Genomic DNA, 22,247 nt, shown 5'->3' on the forward strand with positions numbered 1-22,247 from the left:
CTGTTCTGGAACCCCTCTTCTTTGTGATTTTTATAAATGACCTGGATGAGGGTAGGTTAGTAACTTTGCTGATGATACAAAGGTTGGAAGTGTTGTGGATAGTGTGGAGAGCTGTCAGAGGTTACAGCGGGACATCGATAGGATGCAGAACTAGGCTGAGAAGTGGCAGATGGAGTTCACCCAGATAGGTGTGAAGTGGTTCATTTTGGTGGGTCAAATTTGAAGACAGAATATAATATTAATGGTAAGACTCCTGGCAGTGTGGAGTTCCAGGGAGATCTTGGTGCCCATATCCATAGGACACTCAAAGCTGCTGAATGTTGTTAAGAAGGAGTATGGTGTGTTGGCCTTCATCAACCATGGGAATGATTTCAAGAACCATGAGGTAATGTTACAACTATGTAAGACCTTAGTTAGACCCCACTTGGAGTACTGTGTTCAGTTCTGGTCACCTCACTACAGGAAGGATGTGGATACCATAGAGGGAGTGCAGAGGAGATTTACAAGGATGATGCCTGGATTGGAGAGCATGCCTTATGAGAATAGGTTGAGTGTACTTGGCCTTTTCTCCTTGGATCGACGGAGGATGAGAGATCACCTGATAGAGGTATATAAGATGATGAGAGGCATTGATTGTGTGGATAGTCAGAGGCATTTTCTCATGGCTGAAATGGCTAACATGAGGGGGCATAGTTTTATGGTGCTTGGAAGCAGGTACAAGGGGATGTCAGAGGTACGTTTTTCACACAGAGAGTGGCGGGGACATGGAATGCACTGCTGGAAGTAGTGGTGGAAGCAGATAAAATAGGGTCTTTTAAGAGACTCTTAGATAGATACATGGAGCTTAGTAAAACAGAGGGCTATGTGCTAGGGAAACTCTAGGCAGTTCCTAGAGCAACTTACTTGGTTGGCATAACATTCTGGGCCGGAGGGCCTGTAATGTGCTGTAGATTTCCATGTATCTATGTTATGTTTACCCTGAAACCTCATTCTTAATAACATTTTCCCAACCACTGAGGTTAGGATAACTGGTCTGTAATTTCCTTTCTTTTGTCTTCCACCCTTATTAAAGAGTGGAGTGACAACTGCAATCTTCCAGTTCTCGGGAACATGCCAAAATCAAGTGATTCTTGAAAGATCCTGATGAATGCATCCGTTATCTCTTCCGCAATCCCTTTCAGGACTCTGGGATGTAGCCCATCTGGACCAGATGGCTTATCCGCCTGAAGACCCTTGAGTTTACCTAGCACTTTGTCCTTTATAATAGCAATGGCTCTCCTGCTCCCTGACACTCACAGACAACTGGCACACTGCTAGTGTCTTCCACAGTGAAGACAGATGCAAAGTACCAGTTAAGTTCGTCTGCCATTTCCTTGTCCCCCATTACTACCTCACCAGCATCACCTTCCAGTGGTCTAATATCAACTCTCACCTCCCTTTTAACTCTTTATATAACTGAAAACTTTTGGTATCCTGCTTTATATTATTGGCTAGTTTGCCCTTGTAGTTAATCTTTTCCCTTCTTATGGCTTTTTTTGTTGCCTTTTGTTGGATGTTAAAAGCTTCCCAATCATCCAACTTCCCACTCACTTCTGCTACCTTATATGCCCTTTCCTTGGCTTTTATGCAGTTGTTAACTTCCCTTGTCAGCCGCAGTTGCCTACCCCTGCCATTTGAGAACAACTTCTTCTGGGGGACATATCTATCCCGCACCTTGTGAACTATTTCCAGAATTTTCAGCCATCTCTGCACTCCCATCATCCCCACCAGTATCCTCCTCCAATCCACCTGAACAAACTCATCTCTCATGTGTCTATAATTCCCTTTATTGCATTGTGATACATGTAACTTACGCTTCTCCCTCTCAAATTTCAGTATGAAGTCAATCATATTACAATCACTGCCTCCTAAGGTTTCTTTACATTAAGCTCCCTAATAAGATCTGGGTTATTACACAAGACCCAATCTAGGATAGCCTTCCCTTGAGTGGGCTCAAGCACAAGCTGCTCTAAAAAGCTATCTCATGGTCATTCAACAAATACCCTCTCTTGCAATCTGACACCAATCTGATTTTCCCGATCCCCTTGCATAGTGAAGTCCTCCATTACAATTGTGTCATTAGCCTTATCAGCCTCTTCCAGCTTCTTTTGCAATCTCAACCCCACATCATGGCTACTATTTGGAGGCTTATATATGATTCCCATAATGCTATTTTTACCCTTGCAGTTTCCAACTATGACCTTCTTTCAGCCATGACTCAGTGACGCCCACAACCTCATACTGATCAATCTTAATTGTGCCACAAGTTCGTCCACCTTATTAGAATGCTGCACGCATTTAAATACAGCACCTTCAGTCCTGCATTCTTCTTCATTCTAAATTTTGCCTCTGTGTACAATTTAACTCTTTACTCTGTCTGTATTTGTACCCAATCATTGGCTTGTCCTTTCTTACATTCAAGTCCTCTCTTGTCCGTCCTCCCAAAGTGCAACATCTCACATTTGTCTGCATTAGGTTTTACCTGCCATTTTTCAGCCTATGTTTCTAGCTGGACCAGATCCCACTGATTTGATAGCCTTCTTCACTGTCCACTCTACTCCCAATCCCATTGCCATCCACAAATTTGTTGATCCAATTTACCACATTATCATTGATATAGATGACAAAAAACTACAGACTCAACACCAGTCCTAGCAGCACTCCACCAGTCAGCGAGGTAAGCATCTACTACCGCTCTCTGGTTTTTCCCACTTAGCCAATATTGAATTCAGTTTACTACCTCATCCTGAATGTCATGTGACCGAACCTTCTTGACCAACCTCCCATGTTGGATTTAATCAAAGGCCTTGCAGAAGCCCACATAGACAATGTCCACTGACTTTTCTTCATTAACTTTCCTGGTATTCTCAAAAAAAATACAAGATTGGGTAGATAAAACCAACCATGCACAAAGTCATGTTGATTATCCCTGATCACGCCCTGTCTATCCAAATACTTACATTCACTGTCTCTTGGAATACCTTCCAATAATTTACCCACTCCTGACCTCAGGCTCTCCAGCCTAAAACTTCCTGGCTTATTCTTAGATCCTTTCTTGAACACCAGAACACCATTAGCTCCAGTCCTCTGGCACTTACTCCGTTGTATTCCATAATATGTTCCTACCCACCCACCTTGTGGCAGCAATAGGAAGGAATGCTTTCCTCTGACTCCCCCTTGGAGTAGCACCTGTGCACCAAAAGGATCAATGTTCACCTTAACCCAATCATGATCCTTCATCAGTGAATTTTACAACACTTCAACAGAACCATTAATTTGCTTCAATATAAATGGGAATGAAAGTTTATGTTAGTTTGTGCTACACAAAGAAAACGGTGCTGGATTAGGGTGTAGAATTGTCATTTTTCTTGTAGTTTGCTTGTATTTTGTATTGTCATCTATATCCATGTAATTGGTCAGTGCATTTTCCAGTAAATGTCATGTAGCTGTTCCTGTAATTTTCTAGAAGTTTCTTAGTTTTCTGTAGCAGGTGTACTTCACCTCAATCTGACTAATTTATAGGTTAATTGGTATCAGCAGAATCAACAGGATCCAACAGTTGTCAAGTACAGAAGAATGAGGAAACTGAGAAAGAAGTAGATTGGTAATCTGTAAGAAAGAATCAACGATGCTGTCTACAGTCAATCTCAGACAACTTATTGATGAGAGTCTCATGCATGTTCCTTCCTTTTGCAACATAACAACGGTTCTTCCAACTACTTATCCCAATCCCAGTAATCAAGCTGACCTAACCCAATAGGCGAGTCCTCAAGTTGATTATCCATTTAAGATCAGTCTTCATTGGTGCTGCTCTATTACCACTAGGAATATAAAATAATAAAGTCTAGAAGCAAAATGCAGGACCTGTAATTAAACGTTCAGCTGAAGGTGGGTATCGCCTCACTGACAGTGGATCAATCAGAACCAGCTGTCCAGGGAAAAATCAAGAGCTGTGATGAGAGTGTAAGCTCTTGTCATCCTATTAAGAGAGTATCCACATTTTTTTATGAACCTATGACATTTTCTTTGGGGTGTATCTCTGCACTGGATCATTGTTTGTCAGTTATGACAGAGCTGGGTTTTGTTCCACTCCTGAGATAACCTTGGTTGATATTTCAGGAAAGTATTCGAGATGTTAACAGTTAAATTTTGCCCCATCAGTGCTGTAGCTAGTTATAAAATTACATTTTGTAGTTGAGAAGGAAAATAAATCAATATGATCGAACAGCAGAGTAAACTTGATTGGCCAAAAGGCCTAATTCTGCTCCATGTTTTATGGTCTTGATTAGTGAAGAAATGCAGAGGAATTTTTCTCAATGTCCTGAACAATATTTATCTTTCTAATAATATTACTAAACATATTATCTGACTGTTACCATACTAACATTTGTTGTGTCTTTGTGTGCAGAATCTTCCTGCTATGTTTCCAGCATTACAGTGGACCCTACTGTAACAGTAATAACTGTAAATTCCTTTGTCATTTTGTAAATCTTGAATGACTACATAAAAAAATATGTTTTCTTAAATATGCTTCTATTTAGCTTAGGAAAAGTTAAAGACCTTATCTGGCTAATCTCAAATATACTGTATGTAAGAGGATCAAAAATTGCCTCCTGCCAAAGGGTTGCAGCCCCAAACATCGACTGTGCTTTTTTCCATAGATGCTGCCTGGCCTGATGAGTTCCTCCAGCATTGTGTGTGTGTTGCTTGGATTTCCAGCATCTGCAGATTTTCTCTTGTTAATAATATGTCTTTCCTGTTTTTGGATAATGTACTAAGGTAAAAATTAAGTGTTTAAGTAAAACTGGACTTCTAGTTGACTATCTCAATACAAATGTACCACCAGTTTAACCTTGTCTGGTGAATATCTAATGTTTTTCCAGCCTTTCATCACATGATTCACCTAATCCGCTAAGCCACTTGTGCATTGTTAAATTGATTTCACAGCTGGGAATGTAACTACAGGAGGATTTGTATCACAATCTTGTTTTGGCAGTTTAGATACTAACAAAATCAAGAAGACATTTATCACTCTGTAAACTGAATGACTACAAAGGCAGTCTATAACCATTTGATCCTCAGCAACACCCGACAACTCTCTGTAAACTCCCAATATCAGCAACGTTCGTTATTCATAGGACTCAGCAAGAATGACAGACAGAAGTTCAAAGTGAACAAAACCAGAGAAAACCTACATTGTAAAAAAACAGAATGAACTCATAAATGCTAATACAACCTTTCAAGTATGGAAAAGTGGAGATGAATGTTAAGATAAAAAAATTGTAAAACCACTCAGCTTTTCTCCAATTTTACAATGACAAAGATCCAGTTTCCTCATGTCATCCTCTACAGAATCAGAGATACAGTTTCCCCATGTCATCCTCTCCGGAATCAGAGATACAGTTTTCCCATGTCATCCTCTACGGAATCAGAGATACAGTTTCCCATGTCATCCTCTCCGGAATCAGAGATACAGTTTCCCCATATCATCCTCTACAGAAACGGAGATACAGTTTCCCCATGTCATCCTCTCCGGAATCAGAGATACAGTTTTCCCATGTCATCCTCTACGGAATCAGAGATACAGTTTCCCCATGTCATCCTCTCCGGAATCAGATATCCAGTTTCCCATGTCATCCTCTACGGAATCAGAGATACAGTTTCCCATGTCATCCTCTACGGAATCAGAGATCCAGTTTCCCCATGTCATCCACTACGGAATCAGAGATCCAGTTTCCCCATGTCATCCTCTCCGGAGTCAGAGATACAGTTTCCCCATGTCATCCTCTACGGAATCAGAGATACAGTTTCCCATGTCATCCTCTACGGAATCAGAGACACAGTTTCTCCATGTCATCCTCTACGGAATCAGAGATACAGTTTCCCCATGTCATCCTCTACGGAATCAGAGATACAGTTTCCCATGTCATCCTCTCCGGAATCAGAGATACAGTTTCCCCATGTCATCCTCTCCAGAATCAGAGATACAGTTTCCCCATGTCATCCTCTACGGAATCAGAGATACAGTTTCCCATGTCATCCTCTCCGGAATCAGAGATACAGTTTCCCCATGTCATCCTCTATGGAATCAGAGATACAGTTTCCCCATGTCATCCTCTATGGAATCAAAGATGTTTCAGGGAGTTTTGTTCTTTTGTCTTCCTTCAAAATCTATACTATGTTTTAGTTGGTCATTATGAAGAATATTTTTCAAACCGCAGTCAAAGCTTATTTTTAAACAATCTTCACTCAGTTTCATGATTGACATGTTATCCAGTAGTTTTTCATTGTCGTGTGCTAACTCATATTTTTGCAAGGTCACTGATCAACATTGAAAGCACAAAGTACACTTTTCCCACTCTCTTCCCCAAACTCTCCTGAAAACAAAGGCAAGCAGTGCATAGAAAGGTTTAGAAAAATTAAATGTAGTAACCAAAATTAATGCTTCAACTTCTAACAGTGGTTAATATGCAAATAATGTATGTTTTATTGAAGTTGCTTTTGGGATAAATATTCGGTAAGGTATTTGGAAGAACTCTCCCAACTTGTTTGTAATAATGTAGTACCCTGAAAATATTTACATCTCACTTCACAATGAGATAGCAAATCAGTTCAACATCTCACTTTAAAGATGGCATGCCTGTTGGTGCAAGTCTTTCAGTATGAAGTAGTGCATCTGTCTCGATAATGTAATCAAGTGCTTAAGTGAGGTTTGAACCCACATACCTTCTCACTCAAAATCATGTTATTGAGGCAAAGCTGGCATTCTACTCACTCTAATAATCCGTTCGTTTCTTCAGCTAACTGTAGTTATCCATATCTTCCCACACTGCCTAAGCAGTGTCTTTGTGCCAGTTGTAGGGGGAACTGTATGTGTTTTATTAGTTGTTAGTTTGGAAGTAGAATGAAACACCAATTAAAACTACTACCTCATAGTTCCTGCAAACTTGATCTTATCTTGAACTCCTGCATTATCTGTAAGGAGTACGCTCAATCTCCCCGTGACTACATTTCTTCCTCATGCAGGTAACCTCTGCATTTTGGAAGGGATTTGAGGGTTGCTCCTAGAAAACATTGCATAGCACAGTTTACCACAATGTGAAGCCATGAAATATGCAAATGCATCAAGAAGAATTTGTTGAAAAAAATACATCTTGATTTATTTATTGACCTTTTTGTCTTAAATCCCACAAAAGTGAATTTGATTCTGTATCTCAGATGTCTGGGTAGTGACTTGTGGATTACCTGAATGGCACCTGTTACCTGAATGGCAGCAACATGGGAGATGCTTGGACAATGAAAATATAATGTAGATAGCTGTGTTCCAGACAATGCATCTTTTGCTCTGCATTGTCTGAACCTTGCTAGATTAATTCTTTCCTCTCTCTTTTTTGCACATGAATTCTTTCCATTATAATTCCATTCCCATACTAAATTGCCAATCAACCATTCTTGTACTCCAGCTGCAGATAACCAGGAAAACAACGTTACTCAAATGGGGTCTCCCTTCAATATTGGTGGCCCAACAATGCAGTGATGGAGAAGTCCTCCAACTGAGAGTTCGCATTAACCAAGACACTTGTATGGGTTGGAGACCCAGTGTGAGATCACTTACAAATCTAGCAGGTCACATGATCAGTTTCAATGACAAGCAAACATGGTGAATATTAAGTCTAATATATGAATTGAATAAACTGTCAACATAATAGTGAATGGAAAGTAAACATGCCATAATCATCTGTTGACAGTGGGAAATACAGCTTCTTTTGAAAGCAAAGATGATAATTACCTTCTTATACATGTTGAGGATAAGCTCCCTTAAGTGGTGCATCATGGGAGTCATTGAGTCACTCACTGCATCAAGAGCTCTGTCCACTTCCTTTTTCATTTCGTCACCGTTTGGAAGAATACGGACCAGACTAAGAACTGCCTGAGAGAAAAATAAACAGAACTGCAACAAAGGGATCATCTCTAGAGAATGTCCCAACAGTAAATGTTGACTAACGATGCGCTCTAAATTATGGGTACATTGTTCATTTTTCTGATCACGGAACGATTGTATTGTTTGGCTAGTACTTAGAATACGATCACCAAGATACAGTGAAAAGCTTGTCTTGCATGCTGCTTACACAAAACAGATCATTACACAGTGCATTGGGCTGGAACAAGATAAAATAATAACAATGCAGAATAAAGTGTAAAAGCTACTGAAAAAGTGCAGTACAGATAAACAATAAAGTGCGAAATGACAATGAGGTAGATTGAGAGGCCGGGAGTCCATCTTATCATGAAAATGGTCCATTCAAGAGTCAGATAACACTGGGATACACGCTACCCTTGAGCCTGGTTGGCCATGCTTTCAGGATTTTGTACCCTCTCCACTATGGCAGAAGGGACTAGAAAGGAACACAAAATTACAACTGCAGATGTGGACTACGTGGACTAGAAAGAATGTCTGAGATAGGTGGAGTCTTTGATTATGTTGGCTACTTTACTGGGAAGCGGCAGTGAGAAGTACAGAGACCACAGAAGGGAGGCTTGTCCACAACTCTCTGAAGTTCTTAGTCACGTACAGAGCAATTGGCAAACCAAGCCATTATGCATCTTGACAGAATGCCTTGTACGGTGTTTCAACCCAAGCATGCAAATTCATACAAAGGATAAAAGAAGTGAGTGATGTCATTCAGACTATCCAGCTCAAGATAGTCGTAATGACATCACAAATATTATCTATGAATGTGATTCCACATCCTATGTTCACACTCATCTTCCAAGTTCCAAATAATGATGTTCATTTGGTTAAGTTCATTTATACATTTATATGATAAGTTTGCTTATTTTTAAATTTTCGTTGAGCTTGTGAAAAGCCTGCTCTACTCTAGCTTAAAGGTAGAGCTACCTTCTTTTGCTATCAAGTAAAAGATATCCGGAGATACTCCATCTTGAATTATCTCTAGGGATTTTGCAATTTTCTCATTCATTCTAATGAAGACCCGTATTCCACTTGCTTTTAAACCATGTCCCTATGATGACACCATCAAGGTTCAAAGTTTTTCCTCACAATTCTGGAGAAGTAGATTTTCCACTGGATATAAACATTTTTTGACATCATTTGATTTGTCACATCTATCCAAAATGCTTAATGTTGTCCATCACAAAAGCCTTATTGTTTGCCCTCCCAAAAAAAAAACCTTGAGTGTCCTTTGTCCCTGTCACAGCACTGAGGCTTTTTGGTTGACCCTTAATCAACCGTTTATTATCTTCAATAATAAAAACATCTTTTTTAAAAATTTCAGATTTCTAGCATCTTTTTGATCAACAAGTATAAACATGTTGTACACACTTTATCATTTGTGCTCACATTAGTCAGGCAGGTCACGTTGTATCTAACTTGCTGCTCAGCAATATTTGCATAGGTACATACAGTATAGCGTAATGTCTCAACACAGATACTGTTTGACTCTGCAATCTAACAAATAAACCATGACCTCTAAAAATATAATGATTCAGTACCTTGCGCCTATACAAAGACATTGCATTCAATTCAATATTAATCCGTTAAGTATCCATGCATGGTTAACATGCCACAGACAGATCAAAAGTTCAGGAGCAATAGCTTACCATTGCCATCGGTAATTTTGGTAAGTCACTAACACTGTGCAGGAGGTAGGTGACTGGAAGATTATTGTATCTGTGCATCCATAAAGAGTTTCAATTTCCAGCCTATAATTACTATGGGTTTCTTACCTCAAACTCGCCCTTTGTATACTTTGCATCAGGGATGCTCACCATATCCTCCACAATAGGTTCTGGAAACCCCTGTCGGGAGAACCAATGGATTTCAGATTAAGCAATTTTCAGAAACATTAGGCATAAAATAAATTCTTGATTGAAAGAAATAAAGGCAAATAGTGAAAGATAATTTCTATAAAGGGCCAATAACATTAAATCTATGAAGGCCACAAGTGTGTAAAGCGTGTAGATTGTGTGTAGATTATCACTGGAAGAGTAAAAGGGAAAGCTAGAAGAAATATACTGAGAGGGCTTTTCACACGTGAAATGATTTGGATATGCGATTGTTTAAAAGACCATTAGCTATGGAGAGAGAGAATACAATCCCTAATGGGAAAGTATAAAGTATGGTCATTCACCTGAAACCCCTATGCGACTGCCTGGTCTGATAGGTATGTATTGCACTTACTGTTTTGATTGTAGGTTAGCATAATATGTAGCTTTAAATTTGTTCAAACACATTTTCATGTGGCATCATGGGGTGTTTTACGTCGAATATTAAATAAATCCATCAACGTTCTCAATATGCAGCACCCCATCAGTGTACCAGAGTGTCACACTGGAATTATATCCCTGCACAGTGAAGCAAATTAGCTTTGACCGTGTTGACATTGAGCAGACACTGATCCCTCAGATGTCATTAGAAACAGGGATTGTGCCGGAGGATTGGCGTATTGCTCATGTGGTTCCATTGTTTAAAAAGGGTTCTAGAAGTAAGCCTGGCAATTATAGACCTGTCAGTTTGACATCAGTGGTGGGTAAATTAATGGAAAGTATTCTTAGAGATAGTATTTATAATTATCTGGATAGACAGGATCTGATTAGGAGTAGCCAGCATGGATTTGTGCGTGGAAGGTCATGTTTGACAAACCTTATTGAATTTTTTGAAGTAGTTACGAGGAATGTTGACGAGGGTAAGGCAGTGGATGTAGTCTATATGGACTTCAGCAAGGCCTTTGACAAAGTTCCACATGGAAGGTTAGTTAAGAAGGTTCAGTCGTTAGGTATTAGTGCTGGAGTAATAAAATGGATTCAACAGTGGCTAGATGGGAGATGCCAGAGAGTAGTGGTGGATAATTGTTTATCGGGATGGAGGCCGGTGACTAGCGGGGTGCCTCAGGGATCTGTTTTGGGCCCAATGTTGTTTGTAATATACATAAATGATCTGGATGATGGGGTGGTAAATTGGATTAGTAAGTATGCTGATGATACTAAGGTAGGAGGTGTTGTGGATAATGAGGTGGGTTTTCAAAGCTTGCAGGGAGATTTATGCCGGTTAGAAGAATGGGCTGAACGTTGGCAGATGGAGTTTAATGCTGAGAAGTGTGAGGTTCTACATTTTGGCAGGAATAATCCAAATAGAACATACAGGGTAAATGGTAGGGCATTGAGGAATGCAGTGGAACAGAGAGATCTAGGAATAACAGTGCATAGTTCCCTGAAGGTGGAGTCTCATGTAGATAGGGTGGTGAAGAAGGCTTTTGGAACGCTGGCCTTTATAAATCAGAGCATTGAGTACAGAAGTTGGGATGTAATGTTAAAATTGTACAAGGCATTGGTAAGGCCAAATTTGGAATATTGTGTACAGTTCTGGTCACCGAATTATAGGAAAGATATCAATAAATTAGAGAGAGTGCAGAGACGATTTACTAGGATGTTACCAGGGTTTCAGCACTTAAGTTACAGAGAAAGGTTGAACAAGTTAGGTCTCTATTCATTGGAGCGTAGAAGGTTGAGGGGGGATTTGATCGAGGTATTTAAAATGTTGAGAGGGATAGATAGAGTTGACGTGAATAGGCTGTTTCCATTGAGAGTAGGGGAGATTCAAACGAGAGGACATGATTTGAGAGTTAGGGGGCAAAAATTTAAGGGAAACACGAGGGGGTATTTCTTTACTCAGAGAGTGATAGCTGTGTGGAATGAGCTTCCTGTAGAAGTAGTAGAGGCCAGATCAGTTGTGTCATTTAAGGTAAAATTGGATAGGTATATGGATAGGAAAGGAGTGGAGGGTTATGGGCTGAGTGCGGGTAGGTGGGACTAGGTGAGATTAAGAGTTCGGCACGGACTAGGAGGGCCGGAATGGCCTGTTTCCGTGCTGTGATTGTTATATGGTTATATGGTTATCTACAATACCCAATCAGAACCAATAAGTATTTCTCAAATATAGTGTATGAAGAAGGCCCATACTTTTGAGTAGTGTAAAGTTTATTACAATATGCAAAAGAACATATTATTATATGCCACTAGACTTATATGTTGAATGCTAAGCCACGGTAGTGTAGCAGTTTTGTGACAGAATTACAGCTCAGGGCATTAGAGTTTGGAGTTCAATTTCAGAGTTCTCTGTAAGGAGCCCTGTGTGTCCTCCCCATGTCCTCTCGTTCAGGGTAATTGGTCATTGATAAGGTTCTGTGATAAGGTTAAGGTTAAATTGGGTTTGTCAGGGATATCAGGGCAGTGCAGCTTGTGTGGCCAGAAAGGCCTATTCCAACTAGTATCCTAAATAAATAAACAAAACCTGCAATCTTTCAACAATGTCAATGTGATTAGGGGAAACCACTAAACCAAAATCTACAGGAATTAAACACTCAATTTTGTAGAAGCTGAAGATACTGAAATCTTGAACATTTTACAAAGATTTTGTCCCTTACTTCCCTGTTTCTCAATGATAGGCTGTTTTCTTTCTCATTGGCTATCCTTTATCTATGGTTTTGTACACTGCTTCACCATGATCTCGTAGCAAACTACAGAGTTTCAAAGGAAAATGCAGTCAGCAAGACTTCACTGGAAATCAGAAAGATACTGCAGGTTGCATTGCATTTCTACTTCCACACCATCATCTAAAATAAATGACAAATATCTCAAAAAATCTCCTTGTCTGTAGGGACTGAGCAGATGGAGCAACATCTGTGTGGGGAAAAGAACTGTCAGTGTTTCCCATGAGTTCCTCCAGTCAATTGGTAATTTAAAATGGTCCTGTAGAAGCTTTTAAACTCACTTTTATATGCCAGACCAGAAGCAGGGAAATAGCCATGCCAGCTGTGGTCCTTCCTTTACCGTTGCGACAATTTAAGACAATCACTGTGTTTTGATCTACTATTAAATTTGACCTTATGACACTAAGGAAGGTATCAAATTCCTGTCAATACAAAGAAAAATGCAAAAATCAGAACTGATAATTACAATATTATATTTTGTTTTAATGTTTTCAAACCCAAATTATAACACACAGGGTTTAATCATCCAGTTTAAGGTACAAAAGTGAACAGTCCATTTTCCAGCAAGAAGAAACATAATCATTGCATTTCTCTGCTTTGCCCCTATCAATCTTCCAAGCAAATCCTGGGGAGTGAGTATGAACAAGAGGAACTTCCTGTCATAGTCTAAATGAACCATATCCTCAGCCTAGTGTGGGGAAGGAGTTTGATTTGGGCATAGTGTTACATATCCTGTGGGTATCTTGTGACTGTCTTATGACCATGACGTAATTGAGTATCTTGTGAGCATGATGTAATGGTCTTGTGATGGTGGGGTGATGTAATTTTCCCGCCAGTGTAAGGTCACATGTTCTCAACAGGTATATAACGGGAAACCCCTGTTGTTACACAGTTGATACGTCATTTAATTCGTCAGTTACTCTGTTATGCTGCGTATTTGTCCCATGACACAGTTTCGTGTTAAAGTGGAGTTTTACTTTCTACTGTAAGGTACAGAATCGTTGTGCCAGCAGTTTCGCCAATCGCTGCCAGTTATGTTTGGTGTACCTTTGATTTAATTTTAAAGTCTAAGTATTGGAGAGTGAGACCTTACTAAAGTACGGGAACCTGAAGGATCGAGTAAAATTGGTGTCATTCGGCAGTTTAATAGAGGATCGACCTTATTGAATCTGCATTCAGAAATAGTGATCTGCATCTGAGATAACCCCTGTAAGATCAGAAAGGTTTGTGCAGTGTTCATTCGCCAAGGAAAAGGTCAGTTCCTTTAAGCTGTTTTTATTTCCTTCGTCGTGAATCCTTTGGACAAGGCATCTCTCAACTGTGATCAGCAGATTCATCATTTTCTTCGGAGAAATTGTTGCAGTAAAGTCTCTGCTTACTGACTGTATAAATCACTTGGCCTTTCGAATTTACCACTTTAAGACTGTGTTCGAATTTACCACTTTAAGAACTATTCCAGAGTTTGGCCGTTTGCTAAAATGCCATGTAGCAGTTAACGTCCAGTTAAGTTAGTCGTTTGTTTACTTTTCATTTGTGGTGAGCAGAGTTTAATAAATGTTTATGTTTGTTTATAAAACCTGACTCAATTCTATATTCATTGTTGCCGGACACATAACAATAGGAAGTCATGGATTTCTTTATGGGACTAAGAGGAGAAATTCCTAATGCAGGCCCTGCAGTTAAAAGCAGGCTATTGCTGCCTTTGAGTGACTTTTACAGTGCACAAAGTCAAGGATGGAAAGAGAAAATCACAATACTGACATTAACCACACGTGTACCCAGCTTCTGCTGGATTAGCAGTTTTAAGTGGTTACCTGCCTGCTGCAAGCATTCAGACTAGCTCAGATAGATATCTTGGTTGGTATAGACAAGTTGGGCCAAAAGGCCTGTTTCTATGCTGTGTACTCTATGACTTAATGACTCTACGAGAATTGCTTGGCATTAGTTCAGATATTTATGCACTTAAGTCCTGCTCCAGAGATGTTGGGACATAATTCCCACTAACATTCAAGTTCCAGGTTAAGTATTATTTGACCATACATGAAACAGCTTTCCTCCACGGCCAAGGTACAAAACATACATGTCACAAGCAAGACACAGCACATTCAAGGTAACTAGTCACACCCAAGTCCCCGATGACATGTCCACGAATTGATAGTGTAGTTCTTGGTAACATGCAGAAATGTTAAGGTTCTGCTGTAGACCACAGACGTTTGGGCTGTACAGCTGTTTCCAGAGAATTATATCCAATCTAAAACAGTCATTTAAGTTCAGATTTTAAGTGATTCTCTAGCCCCAAATGAGACCAAATGCTTGCTCTAATTCTGCCTACACACCAACATCAATACCCCCCCACCACAATCACCATCTCCTCACACCAGTTTAATTCTGACACCAAGACTAGATCTGCCAGAGTTTGAGTTATGCAATAACAACAGCTCCTCAATCATGCCATGCCTTGAGAGAAGTTGGGGGTGGGGGGGGGGGTCATTAAACACTGCCCTTCCAGAACAGTAACAAAAATAAATGGCTGATTGTGGCCCAAACAAATAAATCTCTCAACCTTATTGCAAGTATTTTTGTGAGCCAGGTTGCAGAAATGTTTCTCTGAGGCTCACAAGAGGCTTGGGTTACTTTTGCTATCACTGATAAGGTACAGGACCTTCTCACCACTACTGACAAAAAATAAGGCCTTTGACCTTGTGCTTGAATGGCAAATATGACCAGGTGGTAGATCTGTGCTAAGAGTCAGCCCTATGTTATAATAATGAGGCTCTTAATGAAGATATTGAAGGGCAGGCAAAGGTTTAGGATAATTATTTTCTCAGTATAAAATATATACAAGTTTTCACAAACTTTTTGTATATTACATGATAAAATGAATGTAAAGATAATGAGAGAAATAACCAACAAAAAAAAGGACCGAATAGTGCCTTAATAATGTGCAAGGATGGGTTTACGCAAATATTTATTACATTTTGGGGGATTTTGAGGGTTATCTGTCAGTGATAGAGAAGATTTTCCCTTTCAATTCGTTTGACTCCCAGTAATGATGAAGCCATCATGTTCCAGTGATTTCTCAGTATTTTTGGCATTTCATGAATTTAAAAAAATAATTCTTGGAATTATCCTCAAGGTTACATTGAAGAAGTTAGGTGTTCTATTTTTGAATCAAAAAAGATTTGAGGGGACTTTTGAAAGTGGTATATCAGATTATGAGGGGTTTTGATAGGGTGTTGAGAGAAACTGCTCCCATGGTTCAAGGCTACAGATTCAATATGTGAGTGAAAATATTGGAAATAAGTGAAAATAAGTTTAAATAGAGAATGTCTTGTCAATCTGGAACTTATTTTCAGTGAGACCAGTGGAATCACATTGTTGGGCACAAAATATCACTGTTACTTCATCTTTTCCTTACTTTATGGTAGTGGACAATCAATCAAAAGTACACATCAGCATACATTCCCCCATCAGTAACTATTAGAAACTAATACACTGGTTTTATTCATTATTGTAATAGTATTATTAGTGTTCTAATTTGTTCTGTATTTCATTTAATAATTTATTACTTAGTTAAATGGTAGCTTGGCTTTTTTATACCATTTTAACTATTTCCATAAAACTTCAGCTAACTGGGTCAGCCACTTAATTGGGCCAAAATTTACTGGTCTCGATGTGTCCCAATGAACCAGAATCCACTGTACTGAGATGGTGCAATATTGAATATTTAAGGAATAATGATAACAATTAAAAACAGCAAGAAGATTAGTGTTCCTACGTAACCCATGGGGAAATAGTGTACCTCTTCTGTAGGAGCTGCACAGTCGGTAATTGGAATGCGTTGGTATTGCAGCTGAGGATACTGTATGAAGGCCTGGCTGTAAAACTCCTTCAGAGTCAAGCAGGAGCTGAACTGTTTCATTTCTTTTGTTTCTTCCTGCCATATCTCTGTGGGGTGCTTGGAGCTCAACAGGTCCATTTTGGAGGCAGTCTCAACTTCCTGCAACACAAAAATATGCTAATGTTAAGCCTTTTATTCAATATGAGACAGAAGCAACAGATTTCATCAGAATACCAGTGTATTACCAGGCCTAAAACCATCATTATAATTGACCCATCAATCAAAATCACCTGGTGACCTTTAATTCCACTTGATTTCAAGTACTATGGAAAGCTATGTTTCCATTATATCAAATAATCAGTACAAAAGTAAGTTGAAACTCCACCTCTACAATCTTGAGAAAATATGACTCCTCATATTTATAACTTATACATCAGTGATGTGTAAATGATTGATAGATAAATGAGTAGCTGAACTTATATTCTGTAATCAAGCTATTGGGCATGTGTTATTACGCAATAAGTCATATCAAGTTAATGACCTTGCATCATGAGTGATGTCATTTGCAAAACTCAAAGCCTTTGCTCATCAGAGACAGTTCCCAAAACAATACTTTTCTCCCTTAGATTATGAAAGACCTTGAGGAAGGCCAAAAGGGCAATGACCTCAGCAAGCAGGGTCAAGGATAATACCAAGGCATTTTATACTTCTTTTAAGAAAAAGAGGATGGCGAAGCAGAGCAACACACACAAGATGCTAGAGGACCTCAGTAATTTAGGCAGCATCTATGGAGGGCTATAACCCAATACATTTCAGGCTGAGACCCTTTCATCAAAACCTGCTGAATTCTTCCAGTTTCTTTGGTGTGTTACTCAAGACTTGCTAAGCTTCTCCAGCATTTTGTATGAGTTGCTCCAGCATCATGTGTTTATGACTTAGGTCCACTCAAAGGTAAGGAGGGAGTTTGTGTTTGCAGTCAGAGCAAGTGGCTGAAATGCTAAATGTGTCAATATTTCCTGAAGAGAAGAAACTGGAGGACAGCAAAAACAAGAGTGGGACATGCTAATGTGCAGGGACATTTTGAGATTGAGGAGGTGGTGCTGGGTCTTCTGAAAAGCATTAAGGTGAATGAGTTCTCAGGACCTGATGACATATATCCCAGATTATGGAAAACAGCAAGAAAAGAGATTGTTTTGAGAAAGATTTTTGTATCTTCACTAGCAATAAGCAAAGTTCTTGAGGACTGGAGAGTGGTAAATGCTGTGCCTTTGTTCAGGACGGGAAATAGGGATAATGCAGGTAATTAAAGGGTAATGGGCACCCTATCAGTGGTAGAGAAGTTATTGGAGAGGATACTGATGGATAGGATTTAGGTGTATTGGAAAGGGATGGCCTGCTTAGGTTAAGTAGCATGGCTTAGCTCAGGGCGGGTTTTGACTGATAAATTTCACTGAGTATTTTGTGGAGATAACAAAGGTGCGTGATGAGGGTAAAACAGTGGATGATATCTACATAGAGTTCAGTTAAGTCCTTTCATTATGTCCCTTGTCATAGGTGATTCAGAAGATAAAGATACTCATGTTTCAGAGTAAATTACATGTTTGGATCCAGAACTGACTTCCCATAGAAGAGAGAGAGTACGGGTGGAAGGCAGTTCTTCTGGCTGAAGGCCAGTGACCAGTGACAATCTGCACTGGGACCTTTGTTGTTTCTGATATATAGCAAAAATGTAGATGGATGCCTTAGCAAGTTTGCAGACAGCAACAATATGGTGGAGTTGTGGACAGTATAAAGTTGTGGATGCTGTATTCTATCAAAGAAGACAGTGGGATATAGATCAATCGCAGATATGGGCTATGTCCTAATGTAATATTCTCAAAGAACTAGAGGACACTGACAAAGTTCTCAAGTTGGTAGAAACATGGCAAATGAATGTAACTGGATGAACTGAGAAACCATACTAGAAACATAGAAAACCTACAACACAATACAGGCCCTTCGGCCCACAATGCTGCACCTTACTTTAGAAATTATCTAGGGTTACACATAACCCTCTATTTTTCTAATCTCCATGTACCTATCCAAGAGTCTCTTAAAAGACCCTATTGAATCCGCCTCCATCACTGTTGCTGGCAGGCCATTCCACACACTCAACACTCTCTGAGTAAAAAACTTACCCCTGACATCTCCTTTGTACCTACTTCCAAGCACCTTAAAACTGTGCCCTCTCATGTTAGCCATTTCAGCTCTGAGAAAAAGCCTCTGACTATCCACACAATCAATGCCTCTCATCATCTTATACACCTCTATCAGGTCGCCTCTCATCCTCTGTCGCTCCAAGGAGAAAAGGCTGAGTTCACACAACCCAGTCTCATAAGGCATGCTCCCCAATCCAGGCAATATTCTTGTAAATCTCCTCTCCACCCTTTCTATGGTTTCCACATCCTTCCTATAGTGAGGCGATCAGAACTGAGCACAGTACTCCAAGTGGGGTCTGACCAGGGTCCTATATAGCTGCAACATTACGTCTCAGCTCTTGAACTCAATCCCACGTTTGATGAAGGCCAATACACCGTCACAGTCAACCTGCGCAGCAGCTTTGAGTATCCTATGGACTTGGACCCCAAGATCTCTCTGATCCTCCACACTGCCAAGAGTCTTACCATTAATATTATATTCTGCCATCGTACTTGACCTACCAAAATGAACCACCTCACACTTATCTGGTTGAACTCCATATGCCACTTCTCACCCTATCGATGTCGCACTGTAACCTCTGACAACCCTCCACACTATCCACACCACCCCCAACCTTTATGTCATCAGCAAATTTACTAACCCATCTCTGCACTTCCTCATCCAGGTCATTTATAAAAATCATGAAGAGGAGGAGTACCAGAACAGATATCTGAGGCATACCACTGGTCACTGACCTCCATGCAGAATATGACCCATTTACAACCACTCTTTGCTTTCTGTGTGCAAGCCATTTCTGGATCCACAAAGCAAGGTCCCCTTGGATCCCATGCCTCCTTATTCTCTCAATAAACCTTGCATGGGGTACCTTATCAAATACCTTGCTGAAATCCATATACACTACATCTCCTGCTCTATCTTCATCAATGTATTTAGCCACATCCTCAAAAAAATTCAATCAGACTCGTAAGGCACGACTTACCATTGACAAAGCCTCTATCGGGCTCATAAGGCACAACTTGCCATTGACAAAGCCATACTATTGGAAAAACATTGTTGAACTGAATGGTAGAGAGATTGGAAGAGACACGTTACAGAATCTGTACTAGATGTCCCATTAGTGAAGCATGGGGCTTAGTAATTAGGGAGATTACTTGGTTGTATTGACCAATCAATAAAAGAATGGTTTAGTTTTCCTGGAATTCTATAGAAAGCCAAAAGAAAATGGGGTTAGCATAGCGCATGTTAGAAAATATGAACCTGAAACCTTTTTAAGAGTAACAAATCACTTACTCGCTGGCTGGTGTTGTAGTGGCATCAGCACAAGACTTTGAGGTGAATGGTCCTGAATTTCAATCCCACCAGCTCCTTAATGCTTTTCATTCATGCTGGGTTGAGCATTGAGCTAGCAACTCAGCTTCGGAAAACCCAGTAAACTGCTACAGGAAAGACAAAAATGCTGCCCGATGTGTGAAAAGGAACAACGACAAACCACTTACCAGGACACTCAAGGATTTTAAAATGCAACAGTTACTTCACACAGAAGACGCATACCTCGAGTTGTTCCACTGTTGTGGCTGGGATAATGATCTCCTGCTGGAGACTGCTGGCTTCCCTGAGTGAATAAAATTGTCCATCTGCGTGCAACACTGCTTCTTCTCTCAGGTTTAGACACAACACCCTAGTAAACCTCCTGAAATCGTCTGTCAGATAGGACAAGATCCGCAACAGTCCCTGCAATTAAAATATCTTTATTTTCCGATTTCATCTCAATCCACAGCCTTATCTTAACACAATAAAATGCATCTAATCTTGAAACAACTTCTACAGACACCCAGCCTGGGTTTTTCTCATTAGTTAGCTAACTGGATCAATGGATTCAGACCATAATTTGTCTTGGGATCTCTGAGAAATAGTTAACCACAAGTAGTTGATAGAGGAGCTGTAAATCAGTTTTACGTACAGCAATTCTCTACATACAGTGTCTATAAAAATATTCACTCCCCCTTGGAAGTTTTCATGTTTTATTGTTTTACAACATTGAATCACAGTGAACTTAAGTTGGCTTTTATGGTACTGATCAACGGAAAAAGACACTTTTCATGTCAAAGTGAAAACAGATCTCTACAAAGTGATCTAAATTAATTACAAATATAAAATACAAAATAATTGATTGCATAAGTCTTCAACCCCCCCCCCCCTTAATATGATACACCAAATCATCACTGGTGCAGCCAGTTGGTTTTAGAAGTCACACAATTAGTTAAATGGAGATCACCTGTGTCCAGTCAAGGTGTTTCAATTGATTGTAGTAAAAATACTCCTGTATCTGGAAGGTCCAACTGCTGGTGAGTCAGTATCCTGGCAAAAACTACACCATGAAGACAAAATAATACTCCAAGCAGCTATGTGAAATGGTTATTGAAGAGCAAAAGTATGGAGACAAGAAAATTTCCAAGTCACTGAATATCCCCTGGGATACAGTTAAGTAAATCATCAAATGGAAAGAATATGGCACAGCTGTAAATCCACCTAGAGCAGGCCTTCCTCAAAAACTGAGTGCCCGAGCAAGAGGGGAACTAGTGAGGGAGGCCACCAAGAGACCTATAACAACTCTGGAGGAGTTACAAGCTTCAGTGGCTGAGATGGGAGTGACTGCACATGCAACCGTTGCACAGGTGCTTCACCAGTTACACACACAAAATGCTGGTGGAACGCAGTAGGCCAGGCAGCATCTATAGGGAGAAGCACTGTCAACATTATGGGCCAAGATCCTTCATCCTGACAAAGTCCTTCTCCCTATAGATGCTGCCTGGCCTGCTGCGTTCCACCAGCATTTTGTCTGTGTTGCTTGAATTTCCAGCATCTGCAGATTTCCTTGTATTTGCTTCACCAGTTGCAGCTTTATGGGCAAGACGCAAAGAGAAAGCCACTGTTGGAAAAAAACTCCCGTGAAATCTCAGCCAGAATTTGCCTGAAGGCAAGTGAGAGACTCTGAAGTCAGCTGGAAGATGGTTCTATGGTCTGATAAACTGAGCTTTTTGGCCATCAGACTAAATGCTATGTTTAGCATAAGCTAAACACCACACATCAACAAAAACACACCATCCTTACCATGAAGAATGGTGGTGGCTGCATCACGCTGTGGGGATGTTTCACTGCAGCAGGCCCTGGAAGGCTTGTGAAGGTAGAGGGCAAAATGAATGCAGCAAAATACAGACAAATCCTGGAGGAGAATCTGATGCAGTCTACAAGAGAACTGACTTGGGAGAAGATTTGTTTTCCAGCAAGCCAATGACCCAAAGCTTAAAGCCAAGGCTACATAGGAATAGCTTAAAAAACAACAAAATTAATGTCCCGGAGTAACTAAGTCAAGAGTCTAGACCTCAATCCAATTGAATATTTGTGGCTGGACTTGAAAAGTGCTGTTCACTCACAATCCCCATGCAATCTGACACAGCTTGAGCAGTTTTGTAAAGAAGAATGGGGAAACTGCAGTGTCCAGATGTGCAAAGCTGATAGAGATCTATCCACACAGATTCCAGACTGAAATTGCTGCCAAAGTTGCAACTACTAAATACTGAGTTGAAGGGAGTTTTATGCAATCAATTATTTTGTGTTTTATATGTGTAATTATTTTAGATCAATTTGTAGAGATCTGT

The 22,247-nt window shown here is 40.0% G+C and overlaps 1 protein-coding gene across 2 annotated transcripts in view; it reads right to left on the bottom strand.

The window, feature by feature from the left end:
• LOC140737588 (paladin-like) overlaps positions 1-22,247 on the bottom strand; it is a 357,859-nt gene that overhangs the window by 63,844 nt on the left and 271,768 nt on the right. For both annotated transcript variants that reach the window (XM_073064040.1, XM_073064030.1), the window contains exons 14-18: positions 20,140-20,319; positions 16,351-16,548; positions 12,830-12,970; positions 9,787-9,858; positions 7,829-7,969 (exon numbers count right to left, since the gene is read on the bottom strand). In XM_073064040.1, coding sequence (XP_072920141.1) covers positions 7,829-7,969; positions 9,787-9,858; positions 12,830-12,970; positions 16,351-16,548; positions 20,140-20,319 — 732 coding nt within the window. The remainder of the gene's footprint in view (positions 1-7,828; positions 7,970-9,786; positions 9,859-12,829; positions 12,971-16,350; positions 16,549-20,139; positions 20,320-22,247) is intronic.

The sequence above is a fragment of the Hemitrygon akajei genome, chromosome 2 (genome assembly GCF_048418815.1).
Source record: "Hemitrygon akajei chromosome 2, sHemAka1.3, whole genome shotgun sequence".
In the NCBI taxonomy this organism is placed as follows: domain Eukaryota; kingdom Metazoa; phylum Chordata; class Chondrichthyes; order Myliobatiformes; family Dasyatidae; genus Hemitrygon; species Hemitrygon akajei.